Source organism: Balaenoptera ricei, chromosome 8 (assembly GCF_028023285.1).
Source record: "Balaenoptera ricei isolate mBalRic1 chromosome 8, mBalRic1.hap2, whole genome shotgun sequence".
NCBI classification, from domain to species: domain Eukaryota; kingdom Metazoa; phylum Chordata; class Mammalia; order Artiodactyla; family Balaenopteridae; genus Balaenoptera; species Balaenoptera ricei.
Window position 1 is genome coordinate 63,048,492 of NC_082646.1, and position 16,529 is coordinate 63,065,020.

At 38.9% G+C, this 16,529-nt stretch overlaps 1 protein-coding gene across 2 annotated transcripts in view; it reads right to left on the minus strand.

Annotated features, from left to right (window-relative positions):
* Window positions 1-16,529, minus strand: part of RNF121 (ring finger protein 121) — an 84,938-nt gene that overhangs the window by 47,567 nt on the left and 20,842 nt on the right. The window contains exon 2 of one of the 2 annotated variants that reach the window (XM_059930901.1): window positions 2,672-2,709. The exons of the other annotated variant lie outside the window; for it this stretch is intronic. Within the exon in view, the coding sequence (XP_059786884.1) occupies window positions 2,672-2,709 (38 nt within the window). The remainder of the gene's footprint in view (window positions 1-2,671; window positions 2,710-16,529) is intronic. 2 annotated transcript variants of the gene reach the window in all.

Sequence of the window (16,529 nt, forward strand, 5' to 3'; positions counted from 1 at the left end):
GGGTTAAAGGTGGGTGGTCTGCTGCCCGCCCCCAATGTTAAAAACAGCTGATACCTTTCCATTTCAGTCCTATTTCAACCTGTCACTGGAAGAAGAAAGTAACCCAGAGAGGTCACAGCCATAAAGGCTCATACTCTTATTCAATGATATTTATGACACCAATAAAGGAGTAATACTGAAAATATGTGCTAATTCCAGGGTTAAAGTCTTGCTTTATTTGTCCTACCCACCTCTGCCAGGACCAGAGATCCTAAAGACTAAAGCCTGAAAAATCTGAACTTCAGTAGTGCTTCAATTTTACACTATTCCAACAGTGACTTCATTATCAGTATCCACAGGTAAATAGACTCTTCAAGGGCTCAAGGAGAGTACAACTGGAAACTCTTATTTAATCTAAGAGTTTAAATGCTGGCATTCTCTGGTCCTGAGGATTGGCAGCAAGTGATTCCCTTGGCCAGTACAGGCAAAAAGCTTCCTCTGAGAACAGGAAAGAAAAGTCACTCCTACAGCCAAGGGAGAGGAATAAAGAAGGAATTAGGAAACTAAATACAAATGTAACCTGTAGTCAGGAGCTTTTGTGCAAGTTCTCCATACCCAGGGGTATTAGGGAGAAAGGGAAAGGACAACATAAATGGTATCTTCATGGAATTCCCAAGGGCAATGAGAGACTAAGCAAGAAGAACCCAGTGGGATGCATTATGGATAGATAAATCATAAAATATAGCAAAAACTTAGTTGTAGAATCCAGGTGGTGGGTACAAGGGTGTTCACTGCACAATTCTTTCAACTTTTCTGTATATTTGAGATTTTTCATAATAAAATGTTAGGAGGGGGGAAACTTGGTGGGCAGCCAAATGTCAGTCAGCCTGGCAGTCACAGCACCTAAGGGTTCATCTTACATAAAACTTTATCCTAGGTGACAGAATCTGACAAAATATAATAGGGGTAGGAGTCAGAAACTTAGGTTCAGACACAACCTATGTGGTCTTAGCCAAGAAAATTTACATCTCTACATCACAATTTCTTCATCCATCAAAAAGAGTCCTTATCTTTTCTGCCTCCCTCATAGGGTTGTTGTGAGGATAAGCTAAACTAAAAGGGCAAAGGATATTTTAAAATCCCAAGGATTGTGGGGAGTTATAAAGGTAATAAGAGATAAGTTTCTTGTTCTCAGACAGTATATAACTGAATAGATGTGTACAACAACAAATCAAAGAAAGGACTGAGAAAAACCAGAAGTCACCTAGCTCAAGTTACCACTCAACGCAAAAATTATTTTTGCAATCCTTTGTTTGAATACCTCCACTGGCTGAGAATACATGCCTCTTAAAATAATCTGTTCTAGAACCAGCAGTGTCTGACACATTGTAGGAACTCATATGTGCTTATGAAGGAATAAAATTCCAAAGCTTTAAGAAGCAGGAAGCTCTGTGCCTCACAATATACCACGATTATTAACAATGTTTCTGATAATGAGACAAAATTATCTTACTACAGCTTCAATCCTTTGGACCTAATCCTACACTCTGGAACATATCCACTCTCTCTTTCCCAACGCTGCCCCTTCAAATATTTATCATAATATTATTTAAAAAAACAAAACCAATCCTGTTTCTACCATCATTTTCCTGGGCCCTTTTAGGTTAACAGTTCTAGATCTTTATACACGATGCATATAACATAATGTGAAGACCATTAATCCTGATTGCTTTCTTCTAGACATATCTAGCTAAAGCTCTTCTTCATATGCAGTGTTTACAACAAAATCAATGTGGACTCAGCAAAGCAGAACACAGTAGCACTGTCACTTCCCTTAAGGCAGGTAGTATATTTTCAATGAACATCTTCTCAAACTGTAGAATATTTTGGTAGCTCAGGTACACAACTGATGCATATTAAGCTTAAAGTCACCTAAAGTCTTGCTGGGCCTGTCGTATGAGTCGATATCTTTGCCATTCTACATTTTTTATAATCAATAATTTTAATCTAAACGAGGTGTTTTTTTCTCACTATTAAACTTTACTTGGTTGATTTCAGCTCACTGGTCAGCTACCTTATAAAGTTTGTGGGGCAAGCACTTTTGAAACCCCTCTACCAATGAGAAATAATGACAATAAAATATTTGTTGACTCACTCTGGTTACATAGCAAGTTAGTAGCAGAGTTGAGATCAGAAGACACATCTCCCATTTTCTCAAACAGAGCTCTCTGCCCTGTTTCATGGATAATGATGATGTTAATGATGATAATCATCCTTAAAGCAGGTAACACTTACTGGAAGTTTACCACATGCCAGGTACTGTTCTAAGAATTTCACAACACAATGTGTTGTTAATCTTCACAACAACTGTTATGATCCTCATTTTACAAATTGGGAAAACTAAGGTAGTGTGAAGTTAAGTAACTTGCCCAAGATCACAACGCTAGGAAATGGCAGAACTAGTATTCAAAACCCAGATGGATGGTTTGGTGCAATAATCTATTTACTCCCAAGGACTGAGGGAGCTACCCAGGAGTGACCCAAGTACTGGGAAAGATCTCAAATGACCTGTCCTGCTGGTCATAGGTCACTGCCTGCCACAGAAAAGGAAGCAAAAAGGGTAGATATACAACTCTATTAGTAGGATTAATCTATAGTTCCCACCATGATGGGCCCACACTGTCACACTTACCTCCATTGCTCCTCTGGAGAGAGGTCTGACATATCAACCTGTAGAAAGACACCACCGTAAAAATCCATTACTGTCTTAGAACTGTCCCTGCCCAACATACAAGGATCACACACTGCTAGAGCTAAAAGTATGAATTAGGATTTGTGGGACATGAAGCTAGATAAAATATTCTGTCATATAATACCATTTGACTCTAAATGGCCCCATTGGACTAGGGTGAACTAAGCTTAAGTTTGCGCCCAGCGCCTTGTTTGCTTCACCCTAGTCCAAGTCCTTGCTCTGCTATTAAGTAGCAGTGTAATATATATGGAATCTAAAAACAAACAAACAAACAAAAATGGTTCTGAAGAACCTAGGGGCAGGACAGGAATAAAGACACAGACGTAGAGAATGGACTTGAGGACACGGGGAGGGGGAAGGGTAAGCTGGGAAGAAGTGAGAGAGTGGCATGGACATATATACACTACCAAATGTAAAACAGATAGCTAGTGGGAAGCAGCCACCTAGTACAGGGAGATCAGCTCAGTTCTTTGTGACCACCTAGAGGGGTGGGATAGGGAGGATGGGAGGGAGACGCAAGAGGGCAGAGATATGGAGATATATGTATATGTATAGCTGATTCACTTTGTTATAAACCAGAAACGAACACACCATTGTAAAGCAATTATACTCCAATAAAGATGTTAAAAAAAAAAAAAAAAGTAGCAGTGTGGCCTTCCAACCTCAAAGTTCCAGTTCTATTTGTTAGTCTTATCCTTTTAGAGCAGGATTTCTTAAACCTTGGCACTAGTGATATTCTGGGTTGGCTGATTCTCTGGGTTGTTTTTTTTCCGGGGGGGGTGGGGATCTGTACACTGTAGGATGTTTAGCAGCATCCTTAGCCTCTACCCACTAGATGCCAGCAGCATCTCCACAGATAAAACCAAAAAAGTCTACAGACATTATCAAATGTCCCTTGGGGGACAAAAATTCTCCCAGCTGAAAAACCACTGCTCTAGAATACTACTAAGTTCTTTGAGATCACAGCTCAAGTCTTCTACTTCCTTGTAGCCATACAGAAGCATACCCAAAGCCTCAGTACATAAGTCACTCGATACATTCTTATACTGAACTGAGCTGAAAATGCTCCTTGATATACAGAAGAAAGGCCCTCATAATCACACAAAGGAATCAATCAACAAATATTCCTTTAGTACTTATGAAGTTCAAGGCCCAGTTTCCCACTGTTCCTCTGATAACTTCAGAAAAGTACCTTAAGTGGGATGTTTGAAGTAAAATGGGCAGAACTCCATACTACTACTGAGTAAAATCAGTACATATTTACCATGCATCCTTTATGTGTGTGTACTGGGAATGTCCACCAATGCTTAGAGAGGGCTTTCTGGTTTCTACATGTCCCAGCTGAGGAAGGAAGGAAAGGAAGGGAAGGGCAGGGGAGGGAAGGAAGGAAGGAAGGAAGGAAGGGAGGGAGGGAGGGAGAGAGGGAGGGAAAGAAAGAGAGAGAGAGAAGGAGGGAGGGAGGGAAGGAAAAGAGGAGGGTAGAGGAGGAAAAGAGGGGAGGGGAGAAGAGGCAAAGAGAGGAGAGGGAAGGAGAGGGGAAGACAGAGGGCAGGGGAGGGGAGGGAAGAAACAATATCCCAAGGCTTCCCCCAGCCAATCAGGGTAATGAAGTCAACCACCCTCCTCGTCCTACTTCACACTGCCTCACAGAATTTATTCATGTGACCTGACTCAGTCCTTCATCTCCCCAGAAGGACAGAGGTCCCCTCCAAGAGGAGACAAGTAGATGCAGGAAATGGAAAGGCCCAGCTGGGTGGTACCTGAGCAGACAATTAAGGAACACAATCTTATGTTATCTTAGACATGTTTTCCAAGTGACCTAACTGCTTCTTAAATCCAGGGCCAGGACCAGGGTGGTGCAAGCAAGGGACCTAGAGCTCAAAATTTAAGAAGGCACACATTTTCAGGTACTGACACTGCACTTGCATGACCTTGAGAGTGAGTGCCTCCTTCAAGTTTGCGCCCAGCGCCTTGTTTGCTTCACCCTAGTCCAAGTCCTGCTTATGTCTATTTTGCTCCCATCCTAGAAGATCCCACAGAGCCGAGGAGAATACACTGCTTTTTCGTCTTTCAAGGAGAATAGCAGAGCTGAGTGTATGTTAAGCACTCAATGAGTACTTGTGAATTTGAACAGAATTCCCTCCAACAGGGTAATAAGTAAGTATGCTGACAAACCAGCACCCCACCTGGAGATGCTTAAGTGGGAGTGTAAACAAACACTTGAAAAATACCTAATAAGCATCTGAGAAAGAAGTATTCATTTTCTGGAGGCACCCAGAAAATCATGTTTAAAAAACTACACGTCAAAACAAAACAAAACAACACAACTATATGTTCAAAGAAGCAAGGTAAGTCCATTGAAGAGAAAACAAGGAAGATCCAGAGAACCAGACCAGGCATGGGGACGCCTCTCCATGAGATAGTGGTCAAGCATGCTACTGTCTGTGCCTTTGTTTCTCCCGCTGGAAAATAGAGAATAAGTCTTCTGACTTCATTGTGGTGCTGTGAGGGTAAGTATATTCCAAGTGACCAAGTAATTTCATTGCCTTTCTTCCTAGGAGAGTGAGTGTACTTTAAAAAGTACTCAGAGAGGCCAGGGAACTGAATGTTGGTGAAGCACAGGGCAGTAATGCTTTCAGAGCTCAGGGAACAGCTCAGAAGGGCAAGCACTAAGGCTGAGACTAGACCTGGTGCTTAGAGGACCATTTAGCACTTCGTGGAGTAGTACAAGCACCAGAGTGGAGTAATGCTGAGTAAAGACATGATTTGGCTTTAATATTTGCATGCTGAACGAAAAGATTTTTAAAATTACATCCATATCAGTCTTCTAGCTCAGGTGGAAAAACAAGGAAAGCTATAAGCTATACCTATAATTAACCTGTACCATCTGGAAATACATCTTTATTTGCTCCCTCATTAATGAGTTTATTCATCTGGGGCCAAGAAGCCAGTCAGTCCAAACGTGACCTGTCCAGAACTCAGGTAGCTAATTAGGTAGGCTCTCAGGGCAAGATTACTGACTGATGGGCCCATTTCCCACTCCTAAGACCCATACACAGAATGTCTTTTTGCCAACCAATCACTCCCCTCCTAGGATGTTGCAAGGTCTCTAGTCATGTCAATCTACCTAGATCCAGATTTGAAAGAAGTTAGACCAAAAATGTCAGGCAGAGGGCAAGGGAAAACTTTACAAAAATGGAAAATGATCTGCGGTTGACTGATATTTTCTCAGGTGTGAAAGACGCACGGTCCACCAGTGTAATACCACAAACAGGCCTCCTATCCCCCACAAATACTGATACTCTGTGGTCTCTGAGTCATTACACAGGCTGGTTACTTTGTCCCCTCAGCCCCTCTCTTCCACCAAACCACATTCTGCTTTCATGCAAAATGCTAGACAAATCCTCCTGGATCCAGAAAGGCTCTTTAGACTGACCCCATTCACTGGGAAAAAAAAAAAAAAAATCCTTTACTGCCTTGATGAGCATGATCCACAGCCCAGAAGCATCAGCATCCTGAGAGCTTAAGAAATAGATGCTTCAGAATCCATCCCAGACCTCCTGAATCAGAATCTGCATTTAATAAGATACCTAGGTAATTCATATGCACATAAAAGCATTGCTATTGCAATCACCTTGCTGTACACCTGAAATACAACACTGGTAATCACCTATACTCCAATATAAAATAAAAAGTTAAAAAAATAAAATAAAAGGATTATCATAAAAAAAAATTGCTATTGCATCCCAGCACTCACATTCACAATTTGTCCTACAGTCATATACCTCTATACACCTGAATTGTTTTTAACAACAGCTTTACTGAGATCTAATTCACATACCGTAAAATTCACCCACTTAAAATGTACTATTCAGTGCTTTTAGTATATTCAGAGTTGTGCCACCATCACCACTATTTAAATTTAGAACATTTTTACCACCCCAAAAAGAAACCACATACCAGTCAGCCATCACTCTCCAATCTCCCCCCAGCCCAAGGAACCACTGATTTACTTTTGATTTCTATCTATAGATTTGCCTATTCTTGACATTTCATATAAACGAGATCATACAATATGTGGTCTTTTGTGAATGGCTTCTTTCACTTAGCATGTTTTCAGTGTTGCAGCAGGTATTGTAGTTCATTCCTTTCTATTACCAAATAATATTGTATTGTATGGATATACGACATTTTCTTTGTCCATCCATCAGTTGATGGACAATTGGGTTGTTTTAGAGTTTTGAGCTATTACAAATAATGCTGTTATGAACATTCATTTACAAGTTTTCATGTAGACATGCTTTCATTTCTCTTGAGCATGTATCTAGTAGTGGAACTGTCTAGTCATATGTAACTCTATGCTTAACCTTTTGAGGAACTGCCAAACTGTTTTCCACAGCAGCTGCACCATCTTACATTCCCACCAGCAGTGTATGAGAGTTCCAATTTCTCCACATCTTCAACAACACTTATTGTCTTTTTGGTAAAAAGCATCCTAATGGGTGTGAAATGGCAGATCAATATGATTTTGAATTTCCCTGATGTATAATGATGTTGAACACCTTTTCATATGCTTATTAGCCATTCACATATCTTCTTTGGAGAAAAGTTTATTCAGATCCTTTGTCCTTTTTGTCCACTTTTAAAAAATAGACTTTTTTGTTTTTTTACAGCAGTTTTAGATTCACAACAAAATTGAGTGGAAAGCACAGAGATTTCCCATATGCACCCTGCTCCCAAATATGCATAGCCTCCCTCATTACTGACATCCCCATCAGAGCAGTACCTTTGTTCCAACTGAAGCACCTACATTGACATACCATCACCCAAAGTCCATAGTTTACCTGAGAGTTCACTATTGATGTACATTCTATGGATTTGGACAAACATACAATGTCCTCATGGACACATATCCATCATTAGAGTATCATACAGAGTAGTTTCACTGACTTAAGAATTCTCTGTGCCCTGCTTATTCATCTCTCCATCCCCCCAATCCCTAGCAACCACTGATCTTTTTACTGTCTCCATAGTATTGCCTCTTCCAGAACGTCATATAGTTGAAATCATATAGTATGTAGCCTTTTCACATTGGTTTCTTTCACTTAGTAATATGCATTTAATATTCCTCCATCTCTTTTTATGGCTTGATAGCTCACTTCTTTTTAGTACTGAATAATATTCCATTCTCTGGATGTACCACAGTTTATTTATCCATTCACCTACTGAAAGGCATCTTGGTGGCTTCCAAATTCTGGCAATTATGAATAAAGCTGCTATAAACATCTGTGTGCAGGTTTCTGTGTGGACATAAGTTTTCAGCTCCTTTGGGGAAATATTAAGGAGCACAATTGCTGGATTTGGTAACAGTATGTTTAGTTTTGCAAGAAACCACCAAACTATCTTCCAAAGTGGCTGTATTATTTTGCATTCCCACCAGCAATGAATGAGAGTTCTTGTTGCTCCACATCCTTGCTAGCATTTGGTATTGTCAGTGTCTCAGATTTTGATTATTCTAATAGGTGTGTAGTGGTATCTCATTTTAATTTGAATTTCCCTGCCTACGTATGATGTGGGGCATCTTTCCATATACTTATATGCCATCTATATATCTTCTTTGGTGGGCTATATGTTAAGGTCTCTAGCCCACTTTTTTCCCCTTATTTATTTATTTATTTATTTATTTATTTATTTGTCGGGTCTTCGTTGCTGTGTGCGGGCTTTCTCTAGTTGCGGCGAGCAGGGGCTACTCTTCGTTGCAGTGTGTGGGCTTCTCACTGCAGTGGCTTCTCGTGTTGTGGACCACGGGCTCTAGGTGCGCAGGCTTCAGTAGTTGTGGCTCTTGGGCTCTAGAGGACAGGCTCAGTAGCTGTGGTGCTTGGGCTTAGTTCCTCCACGGCATGTGAGATCTTCCCAGACCAGGGATCAAACCCATGTCCCCTGCACTGGCACGTGGATTCTTAACCATTGCGCCACCAGGCAAGTCCCTCTAGCCCACTTTTTTTTTTAATTAATTAATTAATTTCTTTATGGCTGTGTTGGGTCTTCGTTTCTGTGCGAGGGCTTTCTCTAGTTGTGGCAAGCGGGGGCCACTCTTCATCGTGGTGCACGGGCCTCTCACTATCGCAGCCTCTCTTGTTGCAGAGCACAGGCTCCAGACACACAGGCTCAGTAATTGTGGCTCACGGGCCCAGTTGCTCCACAGCATGTGGGATCTTCCCAGACCAGGGCTCGAACCTGTGTCCCCTGCATTGGCAGGCAGATTCTCAACCACTGCGCCACCAGGGAAGCCCTCTAGCCCACTTTTAATCAGGTTGTTTTCTTATTAGTGAGTTTAAAGAGTTCTTTGTATATTTTGGATAACAATCCTTTATCTGATAGGTCTTTTGCAAATATATTCTCCCAGTTTGTGGCTTGTGCTTTCATTCTCCTGACAGTTTCTTTTGCAGAGCAGACCTTTTAATTTTAATTAAGTCTAGCTTATCAGTTCTTTCTTTCAGGGATCATGCCTTTGATGTTGTATCTAAGAAGTCATTGCCAAACCCAAGGTCACCTAGATTTTCTCCTATGTTATCTTCTAAGAGTTTTATAGTTTTGCTTTGTGATCTCATTGAGGTTTGTGGTCCATTTTAAGTTACCTTTTGTGACGGGTATAAAGCCTGTGTCTAGAACCTTTTTTTTTTTTTTTTTTTTTTTTACTTGTGGATGTCTTGATTGCTCTAGCACCATTTGTTGACAGACTCTCTTTGCTCCATTGTATTGCCTTTACCCCTTTGTCAAAGATCAATTGAATAAATTTACGTAGGTCTATCTCTGAGCTCTCCATTCTGTTCCACTGATCTATTTGTCTATTCTTTCACCAGTACCACAGTGTCTTGATTACTATAACTTTATAGTAAGTTTTGAAGTTGGGTAAGTAGTCCTCCAATTTTGTTCTTCTCCTTCAATACTGTATTTGGGTATTCTAGGTATTTTGCTTCTCCATATAAACTTTAGAATCAGTTTACTGATAGCTATAAAATACCTTGCTGGGATTTTGATTGGGATTGCAATGAATCTATAGATCAAGTTGGGAAGAACTGACATCCTGACAACATTGAGTCTTCCTTTACATGGACATGGAATATCTCTCCATTTAGTTCTTCTTTGATATCTTTCATCAGTTTTACAGTTTTCCTCATATAGGTCTTGTACATATTTTGCTATATTTATATCTACATATGTTATTTTTATTTGTGCTAAAGTAAATGGTATTGTGGGGTTTCTTAAAAGATTTTTTTTCATGTGGACCATTTTTAAAGTCTTTACTGAATTTGTTGCCATACTGCTTCTGTTTTATGTTTTGGTTTTTTGGCTGCGAGTCACGTAGGATCTCAGCTCCCCGACCAGGGATCGAACCCACACCCGCTGCACTGGAAGGTGAATTCTAACGACTGTACCACCAGGGAAGTCCCTGGTATTGTGCTTTTAATTGCAAATTCCATTTGTTCATTCTTGGTATACAGGAAAGCAGTTGACTTTGGTATATTAACTGCATATCCTGCAACCCTGCTATAATAGCTTATTAGTACTAGGAGGTTTTTGGTTGATCCTTTCTATAGATGACCATTTCATCTGTGAACAAAGATGGTTTTATTTCTTCCTTTCAAATCTATATTCATTTTATTTCCTTTTCTTGCCTTATTGTGTTAGCTAGGACTTCCAGTATGATGCTGAAAAGCAGTGGTCAGAGGGAACAACCTTGCCTTGTTCCTGATCTTAGTGGAAAACTTCATGCTTCTCACCAGGTAAGTATGTTAGCTGTAAGTTTTGGGTAGATATTCTTTATCAAGTTGAGGAAGTTCCCCTATATTCCTAGTTTAATGAGAAATTTTTATCTTGAATGGGTGTTGGATTTTGTCAAATGATTTTTCTGCATATATAGATATGTTCATGTAATTTTTCTTCTTTAATCTGTTGATGTGATAGATTACATTAATTAATTTTTCAAATATTGAACCAGGTTTGCATACCTAGGATAAATTCCACCTGGTCATGGTGTATGATCCTTTTTATACACTGCTGGATTCAATTTGTTAATGTTTTATTAATGATTTTTACATCTATGTTCATGAGAGACATTGGTCTATAGTTGTCTTATAATATCTTTGTCTGGTTTTGGTATTAGGGTAATGCTGACCTCACAGAATGAGTTAGGAAGTATTCACTCTGCTTCTATCTTCTGAAAGAGACTGTAGAGAATTGCTATAATTTCTTCCCTAAATGTTTGGTAGAATTCACCAGTGAACCCATCTGGGCCTGGTACTTTCTGCTTTGGAAGGTTATTAATTATTCAATGAATTTCTTTAATAGATATAGGCCAATTCTGATTGTCTGTCTTCTTGTGTGAGTTTTGACCGATTGTGTCTTTGAAGGAATTGGTCCATTTCATCTAGGTTATCAAATTTGTGGTCATAGAGTTGTTCATAGTATTCCTTTATTATCCTTTTAGTGTCCATTGGCTCTGTAGTGATGTCCCCTCTTTCATTTCTGATGTTAGGAATTTGTATCCTTTATTTTTTCTTAGTTAGCCTGGCTACAGGTTTATCAACTTTATTAATCTTTTCAAAGAACCAACTTTTGATTTTGTTGATTTTTTCTAGATTTCCTGTTTTCAATTTCATTGATTTCTGCTCTAATTTTTATTATTTCTTTCTTCTGCTTATCTTGGATTTAATTTGCTCTTTTTCTGGTTTCCAAAGGTGGAAGTTTGGATGACTGATTTTAGATCTTTCCTTTTTTTCTAATATGTGCATTCAGTGCTATACATTTCCCTCTAAGCTCTGCTTTTGCTGTATCCACAAATTTTGATACGTTTTCATATTCATTTAGTTCAAACATATTTAAATTTCTCTTGAGATTTCTTTTTTGATCCATGTGTTATTTAAGCAGCATGTTGTTTAATCTCCCAAGTATTTGTGGATTTTTCCAGCTATCTTCCTGTTACTGATTTCTGATTTAATTCCATTGTGCACTGAGAGCAGAAAATATATGATTTTTATTCTTTTAAATTTGTTAAGGTATATTTTATGGCCCACAATGTGGTCTATCCTGGTGAATGCTCCATGAGAACTTGAGAAGATTGTCTAGTCTATTCTGCTGTTGCTGGATGAAGTAGTCTATAAATATCCATTATATTCAGTTAATTGATGGTGTCATTGAGTTCAGCCTTGCCTTCATGAATTTTCTGCTTGCTAGATCTGCCCCTTTGTGACACAGGAGTGTTGAATTCTCCAACTATAACAGTGGATTCATCTATTTCTCCTTGCAGTACTATCATTTTTTGCCTTATGTATTTTCACACCCTATTGTTAGGTACACACACATTAAGACATTGTTATGTCTTCTTGGAGAACTGACTCCTTTATCATTATGTAATGCCCCTCTTTTTTAAAATTAATTAATTAATTTATTTATTTATTTTTGGCTGCATTGGGTCTTCGTTGTTGCACGCAGGCTTTCTCTAGTTGCAGCAAGCGGGGGCTACTCTTCATTGCGATGCACAGGCTTCTCATTGTGGTGGCTTCTCTTGTTGCGGAGCACAGGCTCTAGCATGCGGACTTCAGTAGTTGTGGCACACGGGCTTGGTTACTCCGCAGCATGTGGGATTTTCCTGGACCAGGGCTCGAACCCGTGTCCCCTGCACTGGCAGGCAGATTCTTAACCACTGCACCACCAGGGAAGCCCTGTAATGCTCCTCTTGATCCCTGATAACTTTCTGTGCTCTGAAGTCTGCTCTATCTGAAATTAATATAGCTACTCCTGCTTTCTTTTGATTGTCAGCCTGATATATCTTTCCCCATTCCTTTACTTTTAATCTATATGTGTCCTTTTATTTAAAATGGGGTTGTTTTAGATATATAGTTGGGTCTTGTATTTTTTATCCACTCTGACAATCTCTGTTTTTTAACTGATGCATTTAGATCATTAATGTTCAAAGTGATTATTAATATAGTTGGATTAGCATCTACTATATTTGTTACTGTTTTCTATTTGTTGCCCTTATTCTTTGTTTCTATTTTTGTCTTCCAATCTTTTTCTGCCTTTTGTAGCTTTAACTGAGAATATTATATGATTACATTCTCTTTCCTTTCTTAGCTTATCAGTTATACTTTTTAAAAAAATGTATTATTATTAATATTTTTTGGCCTAACTGTGCAGCTTGTGGGATCTTAGTTCCCAGACCAGGGATGGAAACCAGGCCCTCAGCAGTGAAAGTGTACTGGACTGCCAGGGAATTCCCTATGCTTTTATTTTTACTTCTTTTAGTGGTTGCTCTAGAGTTTGTAGTATACATTTACAAATAATAAAACCCAGTTTCAAATAATACTATACCACCTTACAGATAGTTTGAGTACCTTATAACAACAAAATAATCCTAATTCCTCCCTTTCATCCCTTGTATCATTGCTGTCACTCATTTCACTTATCCATAAATACACACACACAAACATACATAGTCAAATATAGTGTTGGTATTATTACTTTGAAAAATCTATTCTGTTAGATCAATCAACAATATGTAAAATAGGGAATTCTCTGGTGGTCCAGTGGTTAGGACTCCATGCTCTCACTGCCAAGGGCCCAGGTTCGATCCCTGGTCGAGAAACTAAAATCCTATAAGCTGTGTGGTGCAGCAAAAAAAAAAAAAAAAAAAAAAAAAATATATATATATATATATAAAATAAAAGAGCATCTACAAATATCCTATAGCTTACATTATATTTAATGGTGAAAGATTGAATGCTTTCCCCCTAAGATCAGAAATGTCAGGATGTCCACCCTCACCACTACTATTCAACATAATACTGAAGTTTCTAGCCAGCAAAATAAGGCAATAAAAGGTACAGATTAGAAAGAAATAAAACTGCCCCTTATTTGCAGATGACATCATGGCCTACATAGAATATCCCAAAGAATCTACCAAAAAAAAAAAAAGGCTAGAACTTATAAGTGAGTTCAATGAGGTGGCAGAATACAATATAAACATACACACAAAAATTGTATTTCTATATATTAGCAATGAACATATGGAAAATGACATTTAAGATACAATAAAACTTACAATCGCTCATTAAAAAAAGAATTAGTAAAATAAATGTTTTTATTCTACCTTCACTTATTCCCTCTCCAATGCTCTTCCTTTCTTTATGTAGATCTGAGGCTCTGACTTCTATTATTTTCCTCTCTCTAAAGAACTTCTTTTAACACTTCGTGCAAGGCAGACCTACTGGCAATAAATTTGCTCTATTTTTGTCTGTCTTTATTTCTCCTCTTTTGAAGGCTAATTTCATGGGATACCGAATTCTAGGCTGGTGGGGTTTTTGTTTTTTTCAACACTATAAACATTTCATTCTACTCTCTTCTGCTTGCCTGGTTTCTGAGGATAAACTGGATGTAATTCTTATCTTTGCTCCTCTGTAGGTTAAGGTGTTGTCTCCTCTGGCTTCTTTCAGGACTTTTTGTCTTTGATTTTCTATCATTTGAAAAATGATATGCCTAGATTTACTGGGGGGTTCTGGCATTTATCCTGCTTGGTGTTTTCTGAACTTCCTGGATCAGTGGTTTGGTGTCTGACATTAATTTGGGAAAATTCTCAGTCATTATGGTTTCAAATATTCTGTTTCTCTCCTTCTTCTCCTTCTGGTATTCTCATGATGCATCTGTCTTAGTCTGTTCAGGCTGCTATAATAAAATACCATTGACCGGGTGGCTTATAAACAACAAACATTTACTTCTCACATTTCTGGAGTGTGGGAAGTCCGGGATCACAGCATAAGCAGATTCTGTGTCTGGTGAGGGCTTCCTGGTTCACAGACAGCTGAGTTTTTGCTATGTCCTCACATGGTGCAAGGGGCTAGGAAACTCTGTGGGGCCTCTTTTATAAGTGCACAAATCCCAATTATCAGGGCTCTGCCCCCATGACCTAACCACCTCCCAAAGGCCCCACCTCCTAATACCATCACCTTAAGGATTAGGAGTTTAACATATGAATTTGGGGGGAACACAAACATTCAGACCACAGCAGCATACATTACTTTTGTAGTTGTCCCACAGTTCTTGGTTATTTTGTTTTTTCTAGTCTTTTTTCTTTTTCCTTTTATAGGTTTCTACTCAAATATCCTCAAGCTCAGAGATTCTTTCCTCAGCCATGTCTAGTCTACTGATAAGCCCATTAAAGGCATTCTTCATTTCTGTTATAGTGTTTTTGATCTCTAAACACTTCTTTTGGGTTCTTTCTTAGAATTTCCATCTCTCTGTTTACAATGCCCAGTTGTTCTTGCATGTCATCTACTTTACCCATTCGAGCCTTAGCATGGTAATCATACTTATTTTAAATTCCCTGTCTAATAATTCCAAGATCCCTGCCATAGATGGGTCTAATTCTGATACCTGGTATGTCTCTTCAAAGTATGTTTTTTGCTTTTTAGTATACCTTGTAATTTTTTCTTGATAGCTGGGCATGATATACCAGGTAAAAGGAACTGCTATAAATAGACCTTTAGTAATGTGGTGGTATGTTGAGGGAGGGGAAGCATTCTATAGTCCTATGATTGGGTTTCAGTCTTTTAGTGAGTCTGTGCCTCTGGAATGTGAACTTCACAAGTGCTTCTCAGTGCCTCACCCACCCCTCTTAGGTGGGACATGATGGTGTGAGTGGACTGGAGTTGGGTATTTCCCTTCTCCAAGATGAAAGGCTAGAGCTGACTAGAGATGGGTATTTCCTTTCCCCTGGGTCAGTTAGGCTCTGATAAAACCCCAACAGGTTAGGCTCTGGTTAAAGTTTCCCCTGATGGCAGACCTTAAGAAGAACAGAATTCTCTGTAGTATTTTTAAATGGCTCCTTTCCCCCATCCCTGCCCAAAGCACAAAAGGGTTTTTCTCAATACTCAGTGTAAGAACCTGATAGATATCCAAGAAGTCATTGTGGGGGGCCCTCAATGACTGAGTCCCCCTGGAGTTTTTTAACTCTGAGTTGTCCACACTGAGCCTCCAGCAATTCATCAATTACAATCCATGTTTCCCTTCTCCAGCACTGGTTCCCACAGAGGTTTCTGCTTCTGTAAGTTGTGATTCTCTATATTCACCTGTTTGTCTCTCCAATTTGGGGGGCAGCAATTTGCCTTTGCCCTATGACCTTACTTCTCTTAAAAATCTAAGAATTGTTAATTTTTCAGTTTGTTCAGCTTTTTACTTGTTCTTAGGACAGAATGGTGATTTCCAAGCTTCTTACATGCCTATTGGAACTCTTTTGCCCATTTTTAAAATTAAGTTATTTATATTTTTATTACTGAGTTGTAAAAGTTTTTTATATATTCTGGATACAAAATCCCTTATCTGATATATGACTTGCAAGTCTCCCATTCTGTGGGTTGTCTTTTTACTTTCTTGGTGGTATCCTTTGCAATACAAAAGTTTTTCATTGTGATGAAACCCAATTTACTTTTTCTTTTATTGCTTGTGTTTTTGGTGTCATATCTAAGAAACCGTTACCTAATTTGGTAGTGATTTATAACTGTTTTCTTCTAAGAGTTTTATAGTTTTAGTTATTACATTTAGGTCATTGGTCTGTTTTGAGTCAATGTTTGTATATGGTGTGAGGCAGGAGTCCTAATAGCATGTGGCTATCTAGTTGTTTCAGCGTCATTTGTTGAAAAGACTATTCATTCCCCATGTGTACCTGATTGTTCACATTGGCTCTTAACTCCCTAAGATGGTGCAACACTCTTGTTTTCCACATCATTTTCTTAAGTGTCCA